Source organism: Misgurnus anguillicaudatus, chromosome 12 (genome assembly GCF_027580225.2).
Source record: "Misgurnus anguillicaudatus chromosome 12, ASM2758022v2, whole genome shotgun sequence".
Lineage (NCBI taxonomy): Eukaryota > Metazoa > Chordata > Actinopteri > Cypriniformes > Cobitidae > Misgurnus > Misgurnus anguillicaudatus.
In genome coordinates this window covers 25,235,991-25,263,418 of record NC_073348.2, presented here as the reverse complement: position 1 = coordinate 25,263,418, position 27,428 = coordinate 25,235,991, and the positions used below count along the sequence as shown (strand labels likewise).

At 34.0% G+C, this 27,428-nt stretch overlaps 2 protein-coding genes across 6 annotated transcripts in view; one reads left to right on the top strand and one right to left on the bottom strand.

Moving 5' to 3' along the window:
• Positions 1-27,428, top strand: part of cadm2a (cell adhesion molecule 2a) — a 670,454-nt gene that overhangs the window by 527,173 nt on the left and 115,853 nt on the right. The window lies entirely within an intron of this gene.
• On the bottom strand, positions 1,895-13,705 carry LOC141369097 (uncharacterized). Its single transcript, XM_073874663.1, has 12 exons — positions 13,576-13,705; positions 13,169-13,393; positions 12,930-13,057; positions 12,763-12,866; positions 12,574-12,651; positions 9,018-9,261; positions 8,846-8,949; positions 8,664-8,732; positions 2,658-2,833; positions 2,317-2,541; positions 2,079-2,206; positions 1,895-2,002 (listed from the first exon to the last, which is right to left on the bottom strand). The coding sequence occupies exons 1-12, from the start codon at positions 13,703-13,705 to the stop codon at positions 1,895-1,897; spliced, it is 1,719 nt and encodes a 572-aa protein (XP_073730764.1).

Below are 27,428 nucleotides of genomic sequence, written 5' to 3'. Positions count from 1 at the left end.
ACAAACCAGCTCTCTCAATGACATTCTGCTAGTACCATAGAGTACTTGTAGTATGTTACTGGTTACAAATTTGACACTAACACAGCCTTTGCAGGTATTGCTTTTGAGCACAATATTAACCACAACACAACCGGATGTTTCAGGTGCTTGCACCACCCCTTTTCAATCTTGCACTAGTCTTGGTATGCACTCAGTGTTTTGCTGTTGGGTGACATTATGTCACTCCTGAGGTTTGCTTATATTAGATTTCAACAGACCCTGGACAGAAATGGTTATTATAGGCCTGCATGTAGAAATGATGATTAAAGGCAAAACTGGAGTGGTCTCTTAATTTCATTATGTAGTTAGGGAATGGTAAAGAATTTACATGCACATGTCAGGTAGGCCCTACTGCAGACACATGGAGTAATATGTTTGTCTGACCAAAGGAAAATAAAGGGAATATTTTGAAACGTATGTAAAAATGATCGTTACTTGTGGGCTTTTACAAAAAGCACAGATACAGAGCTACCAACATATATTGTTTGTTCCACTAATACTTTATTTACTACAGCCTGCACAAGAAATCATCACAGCATACAGTCACAATCACATTGATGCAAACATCAAAGACACACAACCAAACACAATCAAAATATTTTACAGAAAATATTATTAGAATGTATCACGTAAAACAATTTTTTGCATAGTCATAATAGTAGAAATTATAAAAAGCTGTGGAGGTTTACTCTAAGTTGTCAACTCTGTATCACGAAATTATGTACCTATAGTCACGCAAATTTGTGAATCCCTTCCGTGACACTGTCAGGATTTTCCGTGTTGTTCATGACCATATCACATATTTTTGTTTACGTGTCATTGTCACGTATTGGTTACTCAACTGTTTCGTCCTGTTTTCAAACCATTGTTGTTTTGGTTAAGGGTTAGATTTGGCGTTTGCGTTAGGATGTGACTTTAAGTTAGCCTGGTGCAACCAGACTCTCGTACATTCATTTGTACAGAGAGTCTGGCCATGCTCCATTGCAAAGCGTTACTTCCGTTAAGGAGGGTCACTCAGTCTGGCGCACGACCTCAACGTCTGCGTTCTGAGCCACTCCCCGCTGTTCGCTGATTGGACCTGCAGATTTTTGCCGGAGAAAACGAAACTCTACAGAGCAGTCCCAGACGTTCTTCTGAAGCAAAATGACAATTAACCGGAAGAACATAGGAGGGCGGAGCCAGGCTAACTTTAAGTATTGGTTTGTACTATTTTTTTCTGATTTTTTTTATATTTTCTGATTTTTAAAACATTGTCGCCTGGTGTTAGGGTTAGTGTTGGGTTTGTGTAAGGATGTCATTTTATGTAAATCTAACCCTAAACCGAAGCAACAATGGTTTGAAACAAAACAGTTGAGTAACCAATACGTGACAATGACACATAAACAGAAATACGTGATAAGGTCATGTGAAAACACAGAACAACGTGACAGTGCCACGGAAAAGACTGTCAAACCCACGTTACTACATGTACGTAATTTCGTGATACTGGGTTGAATAAGTATACTGTATGTTTGACTTATATTAATTAGTTAACGTTTCCTGCTCAGACTGTACAATTTGACTTGAAAGTTCTGGTTTCCACAATTTACTAACGCATCTCATTTAACAGCTCATTAAAAAAAGTTTTTTCTCACAGATCCATCTGAAATCTCTTGTAGTACATGAGTAATCAGCCCAGCCTTGTAAATAAGTTGCTGTACAGTTCTCTTCTGTTCCACCATTGGGCTCAGCTTTGGCAGATTAATTATCCCAGAAGCTGAAAGAACAGATCATCATTAGATCGTCAGTGTTGTTTTCTGTGTGATATGATACTGAATCATTTATTGGATAATAATCAGTTAAATTTAGTGATTTCTCACTTAAGGGTCAGTGTGCTGCCATCAACCCATTTCCATCTGCCCTCTACAGCACTGTCAGTCAAACCAATCCAGTAATCTGTATGAACAATGTTCTTAAAATAATCCTGACAAGAAAAACAATAATGAGAAGATGTAACAACTGCATATACTTGTACTATTAAAACACACACTTTCACTGACTTGTTCCTCTTTGTTGTTAATGATGATCAGATCTGCTCCTTTCTCTCTACAGTATCTTCTGCTCTCAGTCCAGTTCTTCCACTCCAATGAAATAAAGTACAAACTGAAGTGATAGTAAATCCATCCATCTGTAAACACAAAAAGTTTAGCTATAGCCCATTATTTTCCCTCGTACTGAATTATGCATTTTTGTACAGTATCATTTATTTTTAAATGCTTTAGTGTATTTCCGGAATACCTGCTTTTAGAATAATCAACTGCTCTCTTTGTTCTTTAAGGTTGGTTAATAATCTGTTATTCTCTGTTGTCAAATTTTCATAATTTAGTAGTAGCCGGTCTTTCTCTTTTGTGAGGTTTTTGATCAGGACACACAGCACTATGACTGCAGTCAGTAGAAGAACACACAGCAGCACCAAACACACTGAAACTGATCTGTAACTTCTGATCTTCACACACTCACATCCTGTAGATGAGAGACACAAACTCTCATAACAATACTTCCTTTATTTTTTGCTTTTATTTATTTTCTATTGTGCTATTATATATGTATTAGGAAATATATCAGCAGAAACGCAGTACCTGTATGTTCAGCTGGTTTGGTTATTGTTGTGTTGGATTCCTCCACCTCTTTCTTATGTTTAAGATCTCTCACAGTCTCTGCAGTGATGTAGAGATCAACAGTCCTTTCTTCTGTTTCTTCCCTGTCCATTATTGAGAATTTATCTATGCTATCATTCACAATATCAGATATTTGACTACAAATGAGATGTTAACTACTGTAGAACTGAAGTCAATCGTGCATAGGAGGGTATAACTAGTACAGAACACACTACTACCTCTCTTGATGTGAACTCATTGTGTCGAGTAACTGTATTTATGCAAAAAAAGGAACTTCTCTAAAATAATGATATGTTAAGGAACTTGCTACATTCAGGAACACAAATGCCAGGTCACACAGAACAGTAACAGAGCGTGTGACTTTTTTATTATTTATTATTATTTATTATTTATTTTAATCTATTTTTAACTTACCAGGGCTCCAGACTAACTTTTTTCACTAGGAGCACAGTGGCCCCCAACTGAAAATTTTAGGGGCGCAACCAGAAAATTTAGGGGCACAAACCATAAATCAATATGCTAATCAAATAATCATATTTCTACTCATTTAATATTAAAAGATCTAAATATGTGTAACAATTTAAAAGTATTTGTAATGTATCAAATTTAGGCTAGTTTATTTATAGCCAGTGAAAATTTTGGCAAGGCAAGTAAAACTTTAAACCACTTGCCTGACCAGGCTAGCAGAAAAAAACTTTGCATTGAGCCATGCCCCACAAAGAGTTAATGTTAAAAGATCTGAGTAATGCACACATGACAATTCATTGCAAATAATAAATAGAGAATTAAAGTGCTACCATTGGGGCCCATCTTCATGATCTTGCTTGGGCCCCATGTCTCCATGAGCTAGCCCTGCATGAGTGAAATGTTTCTCTTGACCTTACAAATCGAAATGCTTACTGTATGCATAAATGTCTAAAATTAGTTTTGTAGACAAAAATGTAAATGTTTTGAACTGATAACTTTAATGGAGTAGCCTAATTAAGAAAAAAATAGCTCATGGGTATTTCATGTGTTTACTATTTTTATGAAATGTAGAAAATAAGTAGGTTAATTACACTACAAAAAATGATTTTCAAGAAAAAAATTATTAGTATTTTTGTCTTGTTTTAGTAAAAATATCTAAAAATCTTAAATTAAGATGCTTTTTCTTGATAAGCAAAACGACCCAAGAAAATAAATCTAGTTTTTATAGACCAAAAATATCAAATTTAAGTGATTTTGTGCATAAAACCAGCAAAAAAATCTGACAATGGGGTAAGCAAAATTGTCTTGATTTTTTCTTGAATTTAGTGCTTTTTAAAAAATTTTAAGATTTTTTTGCTTACCCCATTGGCAGATTTTTTTGCTTGTTTTATGCACAAAATCGCTTAAATTTGATATTTTTGGTCAGACTTATTTTCTTGGGTTGTTTTGTTCATTAAGAAAAAGCATCTTAATTTAAAAATTGTCTGATATTTTTACTGAAAACAAGACAAAAATACTAAGAAACTGTTTTCTTGAAAATCATTTTTTGCAATGTATTTTTAATGAAAACAGCAAAAAAGTACTCAGCAAAAAAATTAAGCAGCATTTTATTTATTCTGTAAATCTAAACATCCTTGAAACAAACAAAAAAGTACTTGAACAGCAACATTTTTCAAGATTTGTTTCTTTTTATTAATAATAAGCTTTATAAAATGTTGTTGATGTTAAATTGTGAAACTGAACATAGTACAATTGTGCTTCATAAAGTACATTTATCTTATTATTATAAACAACATAATAATATGAATTCACAAAAGCAATTTTGCCGTATGAAAATTAAACTTATTTAGTTTGAGAATTGTATGGATGTTTTGTATATCAGTATCCTCTGTTAAAAACTGGTATTCTCAACATTGATTACCCTGCATGCTTTTCCAATCAAAATAACACCTAATAAACAAACTAAAAATAATCTGCCTCATAAAGTATTATTCAGCATCCTTTTGTAGGAAGTTGTTGTGGTTGTTCGTTTTCTTCTTGTTTTACAGCATCTTCGATTAGCATTTATACAAGTTAACAACAGTTTCATATCAGTAAACATGATAGTAGTGTATAAAGTGATTCATTTCAGGCCTTTTAAGTCTGTAAATAAGTATAGTTCTCATTGTGTCATTACATAGTTAAGATAAATATAGTATTACTTGTTGTGTAGTATATAAGGAAACATTTGTGAACTAATAGTTTATTATTAAAGGATTAGAAATGTAATCTGTTTGTTATAACATAATATAACAAGATATTTAAACAATAACAAGCAAACAAAAAAAATTCTCACAAACAAATGGAAACAGTTTATAACATGGGTAAACATACCACCCCGGAAAATAAGACATGGCACAGTTCTCTCCTCTTTTCACTTTGTGTTCTCCAGACGCCCAGAAGCTGAAACTACAGATCAATAGGCTTTATGCCCAGCTGCACTACTTCCTGAACTTCAGCCAGCTCATTGTTTCCTGTCTGCCATTATTGGACAAACTGATTAATCCAGGTGTGCCTGACCTCAGTAGTCACAACAACAATAATCAGACACACCTGGATTAATCAGTTTGTCCAATAATGGCAGACAGGAAACAAGGAGCTGGCTGAAGTCAGGAAGTAGTTCAGCTGGGCATAAAGCCTATTAGAATCATTTATTGGATAATAATCAGTTAAATTTAGTGATTTCTCACCTAGAGCTCAGTGTGCTGTTATCAACCCATTTCCATCTGCCTTCCTCATCACTGTAAGTCAAACCAATCCAGATTTGTGGTAGACCATACATTTTGCTAACAAAATTCTATGAAGAAACAAAACAACATACCATTTATATCATAATGGTGCAATCGTTTCACGCAGTATCTTTTACTCACTTGTTCCTCTTTGTTGTTAATGATGATCAGATCTGCTCCTCTCTCTCTACAGTATCTTCTGCTTGCACTCCAGTTCATCCACACATATGAAATGAAGTAAAAACTGGATTGATAGTAAATCCATCCATCTGTTAAGACAGTCAGTTCAATTAGATCCTGGTTCGTATTTACACCAAACTAAACAAGTTGTATTATATAAAAACAAATATTGTTTTATTTCTATGGGTCTCTATAATTGGGCATGTTGTCATCTTAATTGATTTCACTCGTCTGTGAGTAAGATTGGTTTTTATAGCTGTATATGTCTAGCTCTATTTCTCATTGGTCTGTAAATATATCTCCATACCTTCCTGAATGCTATTGTGTCTGTGAGCACAATATTAACAAAGCACAACACAAACCGGTTGTTGTAGACAAGTAGTGTGAAGTGTCCACTTCACAAAAGGTGTCACCTATGAATATCTTACTAGTATTTCTGGTTTTTACAAATGGTTTGGTGTTACATTAGAGTTCCTGCATAACTATTTCCATATAAATTATTCTATAAAAATCTGTACTATAAATAATACTATACTTAGTGTTATATAGCAACCTAATAAATAGATCAAAACTTACCTGATTTATTGAGATTTTTCTGAAGTTCACTTTTCTCCCACATTAGCTGATTTCTCTCATTGGTCACATTTTCAAAGAGTTTTGTCAGATTGTCATTCTTGAGTGTTAGCTGATTTCTCTCTTGAGTGAACTTCACACACAGCACTGTGACTGCAGTCAGTAGAAGAACACACAGCACCACCAAACACACTGTAACTGATCTGTAACTTCTGATCTTCACAGGGTCTTTCACTGAGGACAACAAGCATAAGGTTACCCTTTTTTGTCCATTTATCATGACTAACATCAATTAAAAGCATGTACTTAAAAACAAATAATGATATTGGTATTGATAATTAAACTTAGTACCTGTGAGTTGTGGAGATGGTGAGGTTTTTGTTGGGTTAGAATCTGCAATCTTCTTTCCAAGTTCACTTCTTATAGCATCAGCATTGACATAAATATTAAAGTTATCCATTTTCGCTGTTGTAGTTTTCTGTATACTGTATGTCATTTACCGTACAATCAAGATGATAACATGGCAGCAAACTAATACAACTGAATGTTACTGTACTGCTCATGTGGGTTTAATTGGCATGATTTGATGCATAAAGGAACTTGTTTGCCAAATAAATTCAAGTATTTATGAGGAACTTCAGTTTACAGCAACAATGACAAGTATTAAAGGTGCAGTGTGTATTTTTTAGAAGGATCTCTTGACAGAAATGCAGAATAATATACAAAACTATATTATCAGGGGTGTATAAAAACCTTTCATAATGAACCCTTAGGTTTTTATTACCTTAGAATGAGAAGTTTTTATCGTTTTATGCGTTTCAAAAGCAAGGGGTGAGCCGTTTGATGTAATTCGCAACCTCACCACTAGATGCTGCTAAAATTCACACACTGCACCTTTACTATGATATCACAGATTAGGGGTTGGTGTTAGCACTATAAGTTGGCATGAACTTGTATATTAATATATATATATATATATAGTTATATATATCATTACAATAAAATAGTCAGATTAAGATTATTCCCTTTGTGAATGACGGCTGGTGTGCCAATAAGTAACACCTCTGTTTTCGAGCAATTTAATTTTAAGAAGTTATGGTGCATCCATGTTCTTATTTCCTGCACACACTCAGATAGAATTGTGGAGGTGCGAGTAGAATCAGACTTGGAGCTGATGTAGATTTGGGTGTCATCAGCATAGAAATGATATCCCAAGCCATATTTCCTAATAATTTGCCCCAGAGGAAGCATATAGACACTAAACAATATGGGACCCAAAACCGATCCTTGAGGAACACCGTGAGAGACCTGTCCAATTTGAGATTTATTGTTTCCCAGGACAAGATTAGTTGACAATTCATGTCGGTGCAACGTTTCTTTTGCTTTATTGCTTTATTGGAAAAGGTGTATGACTGACCCTGTACCTACGGTGTGGGGACATTTAAGATGGTAATACCAGTAACTTTTTGACCTTGTGAGGACGTTTTAAAAACGGTGAGGTAATTTTTTTTACCATTGTGTCTTAGGGTTGAGGTTAGAATCACTTTCTGTTACATTTCAGACATCCTAACCCAAACCCCAAGCGAAAATAGTTTTAAAAGCGGAAGAAAAACATGTAGAAACCAATACATAAAATTATAATCTAACTCCAACACCTAGCAACAATGATTTTAAAATAAGAAAAAACAATGAGAGAACAATACATAAAATGACAGGAAAAGAAAGTCGTGCCACGTACACAAAAACTATTTATAAAAATTTGTGCTGAGTGACACGAAAAAAAAACATTCGTGCTCAATGGCACGAAAAAAGCAGAATATCGTACCATAAACATGAAAAAAGAATCAAATGTTTTGTGACTATAACACGACTTGCCGTGAGATATGGTTCAGTTAAATACATTGTGATGAGCGAACTTCCCAGTTTAATCAAATGTGTTCTGAAGTACAGACAATTCTTTAAAAGCTCTTTAATTTGTTACATTCTTAAACTCGTATCTTTGAAATAAAATATCACTCATGTTTTTTCTAGCCACCTTGCTTTTATTTGTGATGTATGTAGATACTTGTACAGTAGGATACATGTTGACAATGGCTGATGTGAGAAAACGTTTTGTGACTGTTGTGTTGAATTAGTTAAAAATATATATATATAAAATTGGAATAAGGTTCTTACTGCTAAGTATGAAAATATGTTGTTGCAGAGATATATTTATTCTTAAGCTATTATGAGAGATAATCAGTTTATAAGTCAATACTAAACACACTACTAAATACAATCAAATTAATCGACTGAAAAGCTTTATTTATTAAATGTATGATTTCAAACAAAAAGTTAGATGCATAATTATTAAAATGCCAAAACAGAGATTTTGTTGTGGTAGATATAGCCAGCTGAGAAGTACTGTATATTTATCATTTAATAAAGTCTTTTTTCACAGATAGATTGAAAAGCATCCGTACATGTCGCATCATTCCACCCTGGTTTATAAGACAGAGCACAATCTTCAGCACCTTTATAATCGTTGGGTTCTCCAGGCCACCAGAATCTGAAACAACAGATAATCATTAGATCTTCAGTGTTGTTTTCTGTGTGATATGATATACTGACTGTGAGAATCATTTATTGGATAATAATCAGTTAAATTTAGTGATTTCTCACTCAGTGTTCACTGTGCTGCCATCAACCCATTTCCATCTGCCCTCCTCATCACTGTCAGTCAGACCAAGCCAGAAGTTGTTTTTACAAGTTTTATTAACAAAATCCTATGAAGAAACCAGTGTCAATTTATATCATAATAGTGCTATTGTTTCACACACTATCTTTTACTCACTTGTTCCTCTTTGTTGTTAATTATGATAAGATCTGCTCCTCTATCTCTACAGTAACTTCTGCTCTCACTCCAGCTCTTCTTCTCAGAAGAAATGAAGTACAAACTGAATTGATAGTAAATCCATCCATCTGTTAAAGCAATCAGTTCAATTATTAGATCCTGGTTCTTATCTAGCCTACACCAAACTAAACAAGTTGTTTTATGCAAAACCACAAATATTGTTATAATTGTAGTGGTCTCTGTAATTGGTCAGGTTGTCATATTAAATTATTTTACTCTTCCGTTCGGTTGATGTCCTTTTCTCATCTAGTATAAAAATAATAATGATTTCTCCTAATTGCTACTGTGTAATTTGTCAGTGACCAACGTCAGTGAAAAAAGGTACATAAAAAAGTCCTAGTATGTACCATTTAGTTAAAGATATGAGGTACCTCTGAGGTACCAGTATACCGTGTTCGATGTAACTAGTTACTAAGTAATTAGTTACTGCAATTTTTCTTAAAGTAAAGTAAGCGATTACTTTTATTTTTCCAGTAATTTAATTACAGTTACTTCTGATGTAATTAAACTAAATACTCTGTATGGACTGTAAAACAATTTATATAATACAATAGTGAATTTAACAAGTAAATTTAAAGTCTAATATTATAATGCATGTTTTCTTTTTCTTTTTATTAATACTTAAAAAGCAAATATTAATGCCTGATTCTGCAAAACCTTATTCTACATCCTTAGTCTAATTCCTACCATTCTTTAAATGTAACAACTACTTAACTAAGCATTAATACACTGTAATTAGGACTATTTTGAGGCAAAAGTAGTTAATAATTAGTTAATAGTGAGAATTGGACCTTAAAAGATGTGACCAGAATAATTTACTTTTATATGATTTATTCAAGCCTAATTTTCAAGCCTATTTTTTGTATCATTTACTAAACAGGATTTAGAAAGTAATCAGTAATGAGTAATTAAATACTTTTGCAGAGTGTAATTTGTACAGTATTTTAATGCACAATATTAACACAGAATACAACTACCCAGTCTCACGAAATTATATACCTGTAGTCACAATTTTTTCATTCCTTTTCGTGATACTGTCACGAATGTCCACGTTTTTCGTGGTCTTATCACGAATTTTTGTTTATGTGTCATTGTCACGTACCGGTTACTCAACTGCTTTGTCCTATTTTCTAACTATAGTCACTTCGGTTTAGGGTTAGATTTGGTGTTTGCGTTAGGATATCATTAATTATCACGAAAAAGAATTAAAAAAAATCAGTGACTAAAGGTACGTAATTTTGTGAGACTGGGTCATAACAACTGATTGTTTCAGACAAGTATGTAGTTTCCACTTCCATTGTAAAGGTGTCAAGGGTTTTGTGAACGGTTTTCTGCATTATATACATCTGCATGTAAGGTTGAAATAGGCATAAAAATCAATATGCACTGGAACAAAACTTACTGTATAAATATAATAATCACATTACTGTTATATACTGTAGCAAGTTAATAAATAAACCAAAGAATCTTACCTGCTGTGTTAAAATTCTTCTGAAGTTCACTTTTCTCCCACATTAGCTGATCTCTCTCATTGGTGAGATTTTGAGATTTGGTTACTAAATAATCTGTGACTTTAGTCAGGTTGTCAATCTTGAGTGTTAGCCGATCTCTCTCTTGAGTGAACGTCACACACAGCACTATGACTTCAGTCAGTAGAAGAACACACAGCACCAACACACACACTGTAAATGATCTGTAAAATGTAATCTTCACGGAGTCTCTCACTGAGGAAATGAAGAAGAAAAATTGTTAATCTCTCTAACATCAGGTTAAAGCATGTATACTGCACTTTAAGTACAAATGAAGAAATGTTAAACTTTACCTCTTATAGGATCAGTGTTGGCATAGATGTGAAGAGTACTTATTTGTATATCTCCTGTTGCCATTTTCAGCGATTCAAAATTCTTAGTTGCTTTTTTAATTCTGCTATCGTATAGTGTTGTCAAGATAGTATCAAACTAATGCCAGTGAATGCCAATGTACTGCTTATATGTTTTTGTGGCAGAATTATTAATGCAGAAAGGGAGTTTTTACAGAATTGTTATTTATGCATAAAGGAACTTTAATTTACAATAGAATGTAATCTGGCATTATTTTCCCAACAATGAATACTGGCTAAATTAACATTTGGTTCTGTTAAAAACATTATGTGATGAGCAAACTTCCCAATTTAATGAAACGTGTTCTGAAGTACAGACAATTCTTTAAAAATGTTTTATTTGTTATAGAGACAGAGCACAGTGCGTCATAACCTGAAAACCACGCCCACCGGGGGCTAACAGAATCCAACCGTCTCCATTGACTTTGTATTGCGAGAAGCCGCCTCCTTGTCATTTCTGGCTTATAACAAAAAACTGAATAATGCCTAAAAGCTGCTGTGTGACAAAATCTATAGCTAACAAGCCAAAGAACCCAGAAATAAGTTTTTATAAGCTGTCGAGCCGTAACACCCAGCCTTTAAGGAGAATAAAGTGGATCGCCGACTACGTTTCCCCCTATTGGACGCAGTTTTACTAATATGAGTACTATGAAAAGTTTCCTGTTTCCATTTCTGTGTCTTTAAAGTCGACAGCTTCTAAAAACGTATTTGTTTTTTGGGGGGATTGTAAGATGTACACCTTGTCACACAGCAGCTTTTAGGTATTATTCTGTTTTTAAGTTTAATCTGTAAATAAGTTTTTATAAGCTGTCGACCCCCAAAAACGAGCGTTTAAAGACACAGAAATGGAAACAGGCAACTTTTCAAAGTAATACTATTAGTAGAACTGCGTCCACTAGGTGGAAACGTAGTCGGCGATCCACTTTATTCCCCTTAAAGACTGGGTTTTACGGCTCGACAGCTTATAAAAACTTATTTCTGGGTTCTTTGGCTTGTTAGCTGTACATGTTGTCACACAGCAGCTTTTAGACATTATTCTGTTTTTTGTTATAAGCCAGAAATGACAAGGAGGCGGCTTCTCGCAATACAAAGTCAATGGAGATGGTTGGATTCTGTTAGCCCCCGGTGGGCGTGATCCTCAAATTTGCATAACTGCGCTCTGTCTCTATACTCTTTAACTCGTATCATTGAAATAAAATATCCCTCGTGTTTTTTCTAGCCACCTTGCTTTTATTTGTGATGTATTTTACAGTAGGGTACATGTTGACAATGACTGGTGTTAGAAAACGCTTTGCTGCAGCATGTTCATGTAATCCACTTAACTTGCTAATCGTATAGGTTAATAGTATTAGTACACGCACGCACGCACGCACGCACGCACGCACGCACGCACGCACACACACACACACACACACACACACACACACACACACACACACACACACACACACACACACACACACACACACACACACACACACACACATCATATATAGAAATGCTAAAACAGAGATTATGTTCTGGAAAATATAACCCTCTGAGAAGTATGTTTCTTATATAAAAATGTTTTTCTCACAGATAAATTTAAAAATATAATGACAGGGAAAATCAGCCCACCCTGGTGGATAAGACAAAGCACAGTTCTCTATTCTACCACCATTGGGCTCAGCTTTGGAAGATGATTTGTCCCAGAAGCTGAAACAACAGATCATCATTAGATCTTCAGTGTTGTTTTCTGTGTAATATGATACTGACTGTGAAAATCATTTATTAGTTTATAATCAGTTACATTTAGTGATTTCTCACCTAGAGTTCAGTGTGCTGCCATCAACCCATTTCCATTTGTCCTCCTCATCAATGTCAGACAAACCAATCCAGGCATGTTCTTTACAAGTTATTTTAACAAAATCCTATAAAGAAAAATGTCAATTTATATCATGGTGCAATCGTTTCACACAGTATCTTTCACTCACTTGTTCATCTTTGTTGTTAATGATGATCAGATCTGCTCCTCTCTCTCTACAGTATCTTCTGCTGTCATTCCAGTTCTTCTTCTCAGATGAAATGAAGTACAAACTAGATTGATTGTAAATCCATCCATCTGTAAACACAAAGCTCAGCTGCTCACCTGCTAAATATTTATTTCTGACCACAATGAATAAAAAAATCTGTTTAAATATTTAATATTTGTATTGTTGTTGTACAACATTACCATAAAGACGTTTCCACAGTTCATTAAACTGTTTACTGATATTGTTGTATTTCGCTATGAATTCATCCCTCTCTTCTGTGAGGTTTTTGGTCTTGATGTTAAACTGTTGATTGTTTGTATAGATCAGGACACACAGCACTATGACTGCAGTCAGTAGAAGAACACACAGCAGCACCAAACACACTGTAACTGATCTGTAACTTCTCTTCCTCAAATGCTCACTTCCTGTAAATACAGTAACAGACACATTTTAGTGTATTCGCTTTACCATTTTGTGCAGCTCAAATAAACAAAAAAACAGGCAAACTCTTAGTATTTGTGCCTATAAATGTATATTATGCCTACACTGTCTTCATAAATAATTGTTTTTATTATAGTATTAAAACATATTAGTAGAAATGCAGTACCTGTTTGTTCAGGTGGTTTGGTTGTTGTTGTGTTGGATTCCTCTGTCTCTTTCTTATGTTTAAGATCTCTCACAGTCTCTGCAGTGATGTAGAGATCAACAGTCCTTTCTTCTTTATCTCCTCTGTCCATTATTGAACATTTATCTATGCTATCATTCACACTACCAGATATTTTACAGCAAATTAGATGTTAAGCACTGTATAACTGAATTGAATAGGACAGAACTAACTAATACCTCTCTTGATGTGAACTCATTGTGTTTGTGGGTGTGTGCCAGTGATTCAAGTATTGAAGCAAAAAGGAACTTCATCATGGATATATTAATATGTAAAGAAACGTACTGGATTCAGGAACTTAACACAAATACCAGGACAAACAGAACCCTCACATAAAGAAACTTACGATGATATTTGCAAAGCTAAATGCATATTTTGGCAGATCACATACAAAGCCTGAAATACAAATACTTAAAAACTTGTCTCTTATGTGCATTACGGCTATTCTCACCAATTAGTTCCTATTCTTAAGGTCTCAAATACTAAAGCTGGGGAAACTGTACTGTATGTCATTGTCAAGTGACGACAAAAAAAAATGCCCCGTTTAAGTAAATGGGAGGGACTTGCATTTCATATGCACGCCAAAGTGGAGTTTTACACTTCGTGCTATTTATACGCATCCAGGAGACTGGGTAGGTATAAACTGATGGATGTCCACAAACACTTCATATGCAATAAAACATTATTTAGATGTTTTGTTGTTTGATTATTACATTCATACACTTTTATATCTCTGTTGTGTGTTTGTAAATTGACATGCATGTGTCATAAAGGCCCTGCTGCACACACATAATGTAATCTGTGGTGTTTTTGAACCATGAGTTTACTAACTCTCACAATATGAACATAATGACCCTAAAATTCAGGCTTGATTAATGAACAACAAACACACACTACTAATGAAATTTAAATATATTATAAAGATATGTATTTAAAAACTTTCTTTTATTAGAATCTATCATATGAAACAGGTTGTTTGCCTAATCACAATATAAAAAAGAGTTTTTTATTGAGTTTTGTTTAAGTGACTTATTATATATTTATTACAACCTGATCTCACGAATTTCCATGGCATAGTGACAGAATTTTTTGCTCACTTTTCCATGGCATTGTCACATATTGGTTACTCAACTGTTTTGTCCTATTTTCGAACCATTGTTGCTTCGGTTTAGGGTTAGATTTACATAAAATGACATCCCTACCCAAACCCAACTTTAACCCCAACGCCAGGTGACAATTGTTTAAAGTTTAGAAAATATAAAAGAATCAGATCATGTTGATTTATTATACTAGGTTGACCAAATTTTATCTTGCTCAAATACACGGTCTAAAATGACTTGAAGGTTCTGTTATTCATCCATTAAAGTTCTTGTGTGTTCACAACATACTAAATAACTTAATAGACATGTTTATCTCACAAATCCATTTTTGATTAATATTAGATGGCTGATCATTCCATCCTGCTGAAGAAGACTCAGCATAGTCTTCAACTTCAAACACCTGGTTGGGTTCTCCATGTTTCCAGAAGCTGAATCAACAGAGCATCATTAAATTTTAGTGTTGTTTTCTGTGTGATATGATACAGACCTGAGAATCATTTATTTGATAATAATCAGTTCAATTTAGTGATTTCTCACGTATAACTCAGTGTGCTGTCATCAACCCATTTCCATATGCCCTCTGCAGCACTATCAGTCAAACCAATCCAGATTGTTTCTGCATTAGAAATGTTTCTAACAAAATCCTATGAATAAATAAAAGACCATTAAAATCATAATGGGGCAATCTTATTGCACAGTATCTTTCACTCACTTGTTCCTCTTTGTTGTTAATGATGATCAGATCTGCTCCTCTCTCTCTACAGTATCTTCTGCTCTCAGTCCAGCTCTTCTTCTCAGATGAAATGAAGTACAAACTGGACTGATAGTAAATCCATCCATCTGTAAACACAAACAAGTCAGCCACTAAATATAAATTTTTTGAACTACACAACTTCCAGTGTTTTGTTTGGTTTAAACATTTATTTACAGCATCCTTTTTAATATAAATATTTGTGTTATTATAATGTAGTTCAACTTTACCATACATATCTTTGTGCAGTTTATTAAACTGTTCTCTTAGTTTAGTAATATTTTTGAATTTGGCTATTAATTCATCTCTCTCTCTTGTTAGGTTGGTATTGTTGGTTAATAGCCGGTCTCTCTCTTCTGTGATGTTTTTGTAATTAGTAACGAGTTATTAAATACTTTTTGCAGAGTGTCATTTGTACAGTAATCTAATTACATGATTGAAGATGTAGTTATTAACTAGTAGTAATTAATTACTTTTTTGAGTAACTAACCCAACACTGCCAGTATATACTGGTACAAAAGTGTACTTTTTGAAAAGGTAAAGCCCCAATGACAGCTTTTGTACCTTCATGTACAGTACCTTTCTTTCTGAGAGCGTAGTGAAAAACTCTGTGCACAATATTAACACAGAATATAACAACTGGTTGTTTAAGACAAGTAGTATGTAGTTTCCACTTCCATTGTAAAGTGTCAACTATGAATATTTGTTATTTGTATAAATATAATAATCTTATTACTTTTATATACTGTAGCAAGTTACAGTAATAAATAGACTAAAGAATCTTACCTGCTTTGTTAAGATTGTTCTGAAGTTCACTTTTCTGCCACAATAGCTGATCTCTCTCATTGGTGAGACTTTGAGATTTGGTTTGTAAATCATATGTGACTTTATTCAGATTGTCAATCTTGAGTTTTAGCTGATCTCTCTCATTGGTGAGACTTTGAGATTTGGTTAGTAAATAATCTGTGACTTTAGTCAGATTGTCAATCTTGAGTGTTAGCCGATCTCTCTCTTGAGTGAACGTCACACACAGCACTATGACTTCAGTCAGTAAAAGAACACACAGCACCACCACACACACTGTAACTGATTTGTAACATTTAATCTTCACTGGGTCTCTCACTGAGGAAATTAAGAAGAAAATTGTTAATCTCTCTAACATCAGTTAAAAGCATGTAAAATGTACTTTAAGTACAAATGAAGAAATGTTAAACTTTACCTATGATAGGATCAGGGCTGGCATAGACGTGAAGAGTACCTATTTGTATATCTCCTGCTGCCATTTTCAGCGATTCAAAATTTTTAGTTGCTTTTTAAAATCTTATAAAAATTTAACATTTCGTATAGTGTTGTCAAGATGGTATCAAACTAATGCCAGTGAATGCCAATGTACTGCTTATATGTTTTTGTGGCAAGTATTAATGCAGAAAGGAAGTTTTTACATAATTGTTTTAAATATTTATGCATAAAGGAACTTTAATTTACAACAGAATGTAATCTGGCATTATTGTCCAAACAATAAATAATAGCCAAATTAACATGTGGTTCAGCTAAATACATTATGTGATGAGCAAACTTCCCAGTTTAATGAAACATGTTTTGAAGTACAGACAATTCTTTAAAGGTGACATAGAATGATTGAACAGGGTATTTATCCTTGTTCTGTGATGTGACATGTAGACAACATTTTTTTGTTTGGGTCTGAAATGCCTTAGAAGCTTCCTAAAAACCTCTCTCAGATAGCTCTATTAGGGTGGGGGATTTTAAACAAGTGGTTTTGCACCTATTTGTCTCTCCCTACTGGCTTAACTTGCAATCTCATTACTGATTGGCTGACTTTGCTGCCACTCAAAAAATGTAGCCAATTATTTTAAAGTGGAGGGGCAGTGAGATGCCTGTGGCTTGATGGTAACCAGCTTTGGTGACTGAAAATAATGGTGACAATGCAACCGTGAGAATTTTTTTATAAATATAGGCACACCAGTGACCGAATGCAGCTCATAAGCCGTTTACAATTGCTTCCAACAACTTCCAAATGCAGCTATGGATGCTCTGTAGGTGGTCTCATTTTCGTTCTCCTTATGGGCTTTGGGTATTTTATAATATTATAATAAAAGTCATTTAAACTTTATTTTTATCATTTATAGCACTACTCACTAGTCAAGTTAGTTGAAATGACTTGTAAATTCAACTTGATTAAACTTAAAAATGTAAGTGCAGCAAAGATGGTTTACAATATGGACTATACAAAGGACAGAGTATATATGCACAACACTATCAGTACAATAAAAGTTTAGAGCTGTTTATAAATGGATGCATGTCTTCAAACACTTTATCAACCGTAAAACAGTATCTAGATTTAATTCTGCAAAATTATATTCATGTTATTTTATGTCTGTGTTGTGTGTTAAATTTACATGCATGTGTCAGGAAGACCCTGCTGCAGACTTGTAATCCAGCATTGGTTTATTCTATTATTCTAATCGAATGATTTCAGGACTTTAGTCTTCTCAAATAAGCCTGCCTCTCCCCTCATTCGATTGGACAATGGAAAGACGCGAATGACATCCGGTGCTTCTCTGCTCTCAGCGCTTCTTCAAAAGCGTGTGCTGCGGCTGGCGGCAAAAACCGCAAGGTGCTCGGCGCGCATAAATTATCATTCAAAAAAGGCGCCTGGAACTGCCATAAACGCTTTTGGTGTGATCAGCCCCTAAGACTTTTGACCAGTACTGTATGTGGTAAAAAAGTACAGAATAAAAATGCTTAAGCTCAGGAGGAGCGATCGAAAAGCCCATTAATAAAACAGACTTTCCGTAATCACATAGAGGATGTGCTAAAACAGTTGAGCCAGCACATGATCATCAGGTTTATAATGTTTCATGCAGATTTGGTGATGTAAACTAAATATCTAAATGCATGTGTGAAAGTCAAGTTTTAAGTCTGTAAACAAAATTAAAGGTTTTACCTGCTGCCGATAGAGGTGCTAATTTAGTAAACAAATCTGTGGGTCATATTTCGATATGGACATTTGACGTCAACAATCGTATGGGTTTGAGGATAGGTTTTAGCCACAAAACAATTGGTGCTTCCCAGATAAAGGTGTGATTTATGATTAACGTGCTTGTATTTAAAAAAAAGGTTTTATCACAGGGTTTCTGCATTGCAATTTGCCCATAAATTAATGTTAATAAGCAAAAAAGATTTTTGTATAAAATATTATTTTTATCAAATAATTTGTTCCTTCATAAAGTAATACTGTATAAAGAACAGCATGCAACAACAATCACAACATGCCAGTTACTCCATATTTGTTACTTACATTGATGAACAACATCAAACACACTCAATGCAATCAAATTATTGTATTATTTTATTAGAATGTATTGTGTTAAACAAATGGTTATTTGCATAGTCATAATATACAATAAAAATAATAAACAAAAGTTTTGAGGTTTACTTTAACAAGTTTATGTTTGACTTAGATCACTGTCTAAATTGACTAAAAGTTCTGGTGTTCGCAGTTAACTAACACAAATAACATGTATCTCATAAAAAAATGTTTTTCTCACAGATCCATTTAAAAGTACTTCCGCATGGAAAGTCAGCCCACCCTGGTGTATAAGTCACAGCACAGTTCTCCGCTGTACCACCATTGGGCTCAGCTGGGAATTGTGGGCATTGTGAGCATGAAGTGTCCCAGGACCTGAAACTACAAATCATCATTTTTATTAGCTTGTGTTCCCTGGGTTTGAACCCATGAACTTGTGTGTTGCAAACGCAATGCTTTACCACTGAGCTGCCGTTGTCTGTCATTTTTATATTTTTCTCTTAGGACTATTTATGATGTTCGCATGGTTTTTACATTCAAAAACATCAAAAGCAATAAGTAATAGGCTATTTTGTAGATTGGTTTTGAGGCTGGCTCGAGAAATGCTTTGTTTTGATAGACATGCAGCATTGAAGACTTGGAATACATCCACTGCTATAACAGTTTTTTTGTAGTAAACTAGCTTTTAATCCTGCATCATTACATGCCATTACAACAAAAAATAATCGTATGGGTTGGAGGATAGGTTGTCTTTGTGATATGATACTGACTTTGAGAATCATTAATTGGATAATAATCAGTTAAATTTAGTGATTTCTTACCTATAGTTTGATATGCTGCCATCGACCCATTTCCATGTGCCCTCCTTTTCAATGTCAGTCAGACCAATCCAGGTGTATTCTTTAGATATATTAAAAAATTCCTATGAAGAAACAAATGTAAATTTATATCATAATCATGCTATCGTATGATACAGTATCCTTCACTCACTTGTTCCTCTTTGTTGTTAATGATGATCAGATCTGCTCCTTTATCTATACAGTATCTTCTGCTCTCAGTGCAGCTCTTCTTCTCAGATGAAATGAAATACAAACTGGATTGATAGTGAATCCATCCAGCTGTAAACACACACAGTTCGACTGATAAATGTTTTTTCTGACCACACTAAAAACAATGTTTACATTTTTAATAATTGTGTTGTTGATGTTGTACAACATTACCATAAACATTCCACAGTTCATTAAACTGTTTACTTATATTGTAGTACTTGGCTATTAATTTATCTCTCTCTTCTGTGATGTTGGTATATTTGGTTAGTAGTTGGTCTCTCTCTTCTGTGATATTGGTATATTTGGTTAGTAGCTGGTCTCTCTCTTCTGTGATGTTGGTATATTTGGTTAGTATCTGGTCTTTCTCTTGAGTGACGTTGGTATATTTGGTTAGTAGCTGGTCTCTCTCTTCTGTGATGTTTTTGGTCTTGATGTTAAACTGTTGATTGTTTGTATTGATGAGGACACACAGCACTATGACTGCAGTCAGTAGAAGAACACACAGCAGCACAAAACACACTAAAACTGATCTGTAACTTCTGTTCATCTTACTCTCACTTCCTGTAAATAAAGTAACAGATACAATGTTAATCTTTTCACTTTACCATTTTGTACAACTCAAATGAACAAAAAACGTGCAAACTTAGTATTTGTGCTGCGAAATATTTATTTATATGTTTCGTGTTTATACTTTCTTTATGAGATATTATTCTGTATATATGAAGAGTTTCGTTGCAAAACAAGATAAATCCATTTTTTAACATTTTTGTCAAAACATGTGTATTATTATGTTATCATGTTATTATTTTGTTTTATGGTGCTACTTAGCTGTATTTTATAAGTTATGAAGGTTTAAATCAAAACAAACCAACTGCAGTTGAATTGAAATTAATTGGAATGCACAACCAAAAAACGAGATTTCTGAATAATAAAAAAAAAACGGTGGTTATCTCGTTTTGCAACGAAACTCTTCATATATATATATATTAGCAGAAACACAGTACCTGTGATTTGAGGTGGTTGGGTTGTTGTTGTGTTAAATTCCTCAGTCTCTTTCTTATGTTTAAGATCTCTTACAGCATCTGCAGTAATGTAGACATCAACAGTCCTTTCTTCTTTTGCTTTGTCCATTATTGAATCTTTATCTATACTATCATTCACACTATCAGCCATTTTACTGCAGGTGAGATGATAACAACTGTAGAACTGAGTAATTAGAAAGTAATTAGAAGGTGTAACAAGTACAGAACTAACTAATACCTCTCCTGAACTTATTGCTTGTGAGTGCGTGTATGCCAATGACTGAAGTATTTATGCAAAATGAACTTCTCTTTGTAAATAATGTAAAGGAACTTACTGTATTCAGGAACTTGACATGGATAACAGGACAAAGAGAACAATAACAGAGGACCTCAAAGATCAAAGATTCTTAAGATTACAAAAGTCACATTTTACCACCATATAAAAAGTCAGAAATAAAAATATGACAGACTTCCAGAACTGAAGAAATGCCTTTTAATGCTCTCTTTCTGTCTTAAATAAGTTCTTGCTTTCAAGGCATTAAATACTGCAGCTTGGGAAATTGTCCTTTATGTCACTGGCTGGGGTGTCATTGTGTTTTAAAAAATGTCTAAAAAAAAACGTATATTAAGAGATAATGTTTTAGACAGACATTTATTTTGCTGTGGTCAATAACTCAAAAGTGTGGTCTATCAATACCAGGTGGTATTTTGTAGAAATGTAGAACGACTTCAGTTTAATTTCACTTTGAAGTTGCTCACCAAATCAGCTGGGATGTAAAGTAACACAACAGCACAAGATAATTTTTTGTGTAACACTTGTTTTAAGTAAATATACATGACATTGACCTCATTAATATGTAACTGCAAACATATTTTTTCATTTATCTTTGCAAAAAATAATTAAATTACATTTTTATTAAAAAATCTTAAGTTACGAAGGTACAATTTCTGTCCCCATCACATTAAACTTTATGCTATCAATTACCTGCAGTGCTATGGATATGACACAATAAAGGATTTGTTCCTATACTAGTGTGACCATGGTGACCAGAATAAGAACTGATAAGAACTTTAACTACTTAAATATTTGTTAGCAAAATGTCATAAAGGTTTAAGCTCTTATATTATTGATGTTGTTTTGTTGTAAATAATAATTTTGTGAAGTCACCGTTCAGGTGATCAGTGTTTCTTTACATGAACCCTGTTCAGAACATTGTATTGTAATTCTCTCCACAGTGCTGATAATGCATGTCAGAAACACAGTTTGTGTGCGTTTCTGTTCCGAATCAAGTTTATTCAATGACTAACTTGTTGTCAGTCATGAATTTTGTGTTATAATGCCATTTATAACACTAAAAATAACTAGGTCCATATAGGAATATGTTAAAGAAAATAACAAACAGAAAATACGATTTATTCAATATTATTAGGACAACAATGCTTCAATTTAAAAAAAAAACGAATAGACTTTACCTAAACAATTAAAATAAATCTAACTTCTCAATAAAATAACTAAGTACCATTTAATTAATTATTTAACATATGTTTTATCATGCAATTTTAAGTAAATTTTATTTGATTTTAGTAGGTAAGTTTTACTTATAAAAAAGCAGTAAATTTTACTTTAAAAAAGTTCGTGCAAATTGTTACGAGAATTTTTTTTAAGTAAATTTTACAAGTTGTTTTTTTCAGTGCACGTGCCATTCCTCCCGGATGCTTTTCTGAAATAATTATAATAATCCTCTATGATGTATGCGGTCGATAATTATGACTTCCGGAAGACACACCCGAAATCCTGGCCAGGACGCGTCCGGGAAGAATGGCACATATGGTCACTCTATCCTATACAAAACACTCCTTGTAAGATAAAACAGCATTATAGTTCTGTTTCAGTTTGCTGGATTGCTCTGCATTGTCTTTTTTGTATTCTGTTGTCAGTTAGAAAAACTAAATAAAACCATCTGAGATCATCTAACATCCATTAAGTAAAACAAAAATGTAGAGATCTGGTTAAACTGATGGATGTCCACAAACACTTCATATGCAATAAAACATTATTTAGATGTTTTTTTGTATGATTATTACATTCATGTACTTTTATATCTCTGTTGTGTGTTTGTAAATGGACATGCATGTTTCATAAAGGCCCTGCTGCAGACACATAATGTAATCTGTGGTGTTTTTGAACCATGAGTTTACTAACTCTCACAGTATGTCCATAATGACCCTAAAATTTAGGCTTGCTTAATGCACAACAAACACACACAACTAATAAAATTTAAATATATTATAAAGATATGTATTTAAAAACGTTATTTTATTAGAATATATCATATGAAACAAAAGGTTGTTTGAATAATCACAATATCAAAATGAGTTTTTTTTTTTTTATTGAGTTTTGTTTAAGTGACTTATTATATATTTATTACTACCTGATCTCACGAATTTCCAGGGCAGAGTCACGGAATTTTTTGCTCAATTTTGTCACATATTGGTTACTCAACTGTTTTGTCCTATTTTCTAACCATTGTTGCTTCGGTTTAGGGTTAGATTTACATAAAATGACATCCCTACACAAACCCAACTTTAACCCCAACGTCAGGCGACAATTGTTTAAAGTTTAGAAAATATAAAAGAATACATCAGAAAAAATAGTATAAACCAATTCTTAACTTTGTGAGATCATGTTGATTTATTAAAGTAGGTGGACTAAATTGTGTCTTGCTCAAATACACGGTCTAAAATGACTTGAAGGTTCTGTTATTCATCCATTAAAGTTCTTGTGTGTTCACAACATACTGAATAACTAAATAAACATGTTTATCTCACAAATCCATTTTCGATTTTTAAAAGATGGCTGATCATTCCATCCTGTTGAAGAAGACTCAGCATAGTCTTCAACATCTGTCGCATTGTTGGGTTCTCCAGACACCCAGTTGCTGAAACAAAAGATCATCATTAAATCTTCAGTGTTGTTTTCTGTGTGATATGATATGATATGGATAATAATCAGTTAAATTTAGTTATTTCTCACGTAAAGCTTAGTGTGCTGTCATCAACCCATTTCCATATGCCCTCTGCAGCACTATCAGTCAAACCAATCCAGATTGTTTCTGCATTAGAAATGTTTCTAACAAAATCCTACGAAGAAACAAAAGACCATTAATATCATAATGGTGCAATCGTATTGCACAGTATCTTTCACTCACTTGTTCCTCTTTGTTGTTAATAATGATTAGATCTGCTCCTCTATCTATACAGTCTTTTCTGCTCTCAGTCCAGTACGTCAGCTCAGATGAAATGAAATACAAACTGGATTGATAGTAAATCCATCCAGCTGTAAACACAAAAAAGTCAGCTGCTAAATATTTATTTTTGAACTACACAACTTGCAGTGTTTTGTTTGGTTTAAAAATGTATTCACAGCATCCTTTTAAATATGAATATTTGTGTTATTATAATGTAGTTCAACTTTACCATACATATCTTTGTGCAGTTTATTAAACAGTTCCCCTAGTTTAGTACAAGTTTTGTATTTGGCTTTTAATTCATCTCTCTCTCTTGTGAGGTTGGTATTGTTGGTTAGTAGCTGGTCTCTCTCTTCTGTGAGGTTGGTATTGTTGGTTAGTAGCTGGTCTCTCTCTTCTGTGATGTTGGTATATTTGGTTAGTAGCTGGTCTCTCTCTTCTGTGATGTTTTTGTTCTTGATGTTAAACTGTTGATTGTTTGTATTGATGAGGACACACAGCACTATGACTGCAGTCAGTAGAAGAACACACAGCAGCACCAAACACACTGTTGCTGATCTGTAACGTCTTATCCTCACACTCTCACTTCCTAAAGATACAGTAACAGACACAATGTTAATCTACAATATTAACCATTTAGTACAGCTTAAATGAACTAAAAACATGTATACTCTTATAGCATTTGTGCTTTTAAATGTTTCTTTTTTCTCTTTAGTTTGTATAAGGTATATAATAAACAATATATTAGCAGAAACACGGTACCTGTGTGTTCAGGTGGTTTGGTTGATGTTGTTGTTGTTGTTGTTATTGTTGTGTCGGATTCCTCCACCTCTTTCTTATGTTTAAGGTCTCTCACAGTCTCTGCAGTGATGTAGAGATCAACAGTCCTTTCTTCTTTATCCATAATTGAACTTAAACCTATACTATCATTCAAACTACCAGACATTTGACTGCAAATGAGATGATAACCACTGTAGAACTAAAATCAGCTGTTAATAAGAAGGAATAACTAGTAGCCAGAACTAATACCTCTCTTGGGGTGAACTCATTGCATTTGTGTGTGCGTGTCAATGATTTAAGTATTTATGCAAAAAGTAACTTCTCTGTTGAAATATTAGAACATAAAGGAACTTGCAGCTTTCAGGAAGTAAATGACATAATTAATTGACTGTAAAAACCAGTGACTTTAACTTATTAAAATGTTTAAACAAGACTCCACTTAAAAGCATAAACTTTTGAAATACATTTGTATCTTTCTCATCGTGTTCTCACTCCTAAAGCATCAAATACTGCAACCCTGCGTGTCACTGTGTGGGTGCCAAGGGTGTCCCACAGTGTCTTTATAGTGATATTACTGGTAATACAATTTATTTTACAGTAAAGCTTACCTTTGGCAGCAATATAGCAATCAAACAGTCATCAACATAATATGCACATTACTAAATATTATCAAAATGTACTTTTAGCAGATGTGTGCATTTAAAAATACTGATCTATTTTGTTGTTAAACTTTTATATATTTTCACGTCAACGTCTAATGATAAAGCACAAACTACATACTATCTCAAATAATTGTATGCTCTTAATTTCTCTAAATACTATGCGAATCAGGTTGATTTCAATCAAACACATATTAAATGCACAGAGTTTCAAATGTTCCTTTATATTATATAAAGTCCTAACTACTAGCTGTCAGGATGGTTCATCATGGTCGCTTTGTTCTCCAGTTTTAGAAAAGCCAAACTCAGCAGGTAAGCCTGCTCAAACTATTATGTTGCTAAACCGTCAAACAGATTCCCTCCCTTCCGCCGTTTACGTTCTCTTCGCCTTTCGAAGGTTTTCCCACCTGAGGTTTTAATTGCGACATGACATAAGTCATTTTGTGCTTGTATACTCCAAAGACAGGCTCACAATTAGAATGTCATTGAAAAGCATTGTTCTACACTTCCCAGTCTTTAAAGGTAATCTTCCTGAAAAATGCATTGTTTTCATTCAGCCATCTGCTTTAAAGAGACAAAATCAGGCTTATGTTCCTCTTAAAGTGCCACAGTGCAATAAAATCTCATTCCTAGTGTTGTTTTATTTTTCTGTAAAAACAATTTACACGCAACCCAGTCTCACGGCAAGTCGTGTTATAGTAACGAAAATTTTGATTAATTTATTCATTCACAAATTTTGCTATTTTACGTGTCTCTGGAGACAAATGTCTTTTTCTTCCTTCCTAGAACAAATATCAATGGCTGTTCGTGTCTGTGGCACGACTTTTTTATCGTGTCATTTTATATTTTGTTTTCTCATCGTTGTTTTCTATTTTTTTACCATTGTCGCTTGGGGTTTGGGTAAGAATCACTTTCAGAAACTTCCTAACTCAAACCCCAACTCCAGACGAGAATAGTTTTAAAACGAATGAACGAAAAACATTTAGAAACCAATGCATAAAATTACAATCTCACACAAACCCCGAATCTAACCCTAACCCCAAGCGACAATGATTAAAAATAGGAAAGAACGATGAGAAAGAAAAAAAAGACACGATAAAGAAAGTCGTGCCACAGACACGAACAGCCATTGATAGAATTTTGTGCTTGGAAGGACAAAAAGACATTAGTCTCCAGAGACACGAAAAACAGCGGAAATTTGTGTAATCAAACATGAATAAATGAATAAAAAATTTGTGCTACTATAACCGTGGGTTCACACTAGCCGCATTTGAGGCGTCAAAGTCGCGTCTACCGCGTCTAGTTTCCCGCTTTAACATTGTGAATGCATTCGCGCGTCTAGACCGAAGTAGACGCGTGGAAAAAGCAAGCATTTGACACACGTCACAGGCGAAATTCGCTTTTTGTGGGAGGGGCAAGTGCTATGCGGTTGTCTGTTTACAAGATGGCTGATGTTGAACATGCATTCATCGAGAGAGTTACCGGTTTGTATTTGGTCACCTTACTATAGGGGGAAAATAGTTAAAAAAACGGCGTAAATGCAGCGTGTCGATAAACGTCACGTGACTCGAAAGTGAAAGGTTTATTTACAACTTACCAGGTTGCCCAATGTCCTCACTAACACTCTTCCAAGCGAGGTCCTTTTTATTTCTGTCTTTATAGAAATAAGAACTTGTGTCGTATAGCTCCGTCAAACGCAAAATGCACAAAAACCGCCATTTGCGCATACCGTGCCAGACGCTCAATTCGCACCATTTGCGCAAACCAGGCGCACAAATGAGGCGGAATTGCGTCTACCGCACCACGCTAAACGTCTCATTCACGTTGCGAGACATCCAGATGTGCGTCTTCACATTGTC

Bases quoted from the DNA above. Each gene is read 5' to 3' on its own strand.
- LOC141369097 (XM_073874663.1), bottom strand. From the start codon at position 13,705: ATGGACAGAGGAGATAAAGAAGAAAGGACTGTTGATCTCTACATCACT. The intron at 9,262-12,573 runs GTGGGCTGATTT...AACCTGACCAAT, and splicing joins GCTTTGTCTTATCCACCAGG to TACAGAGACCACTACAATTA. The intron at 8,733-8,845 runs GTGAGAAATCAC...CTGTTGTTTCAG, and splicing joins GGCAGCACAGTGAACACTGA to ATTCTGGTGGCCTGGAGAAC.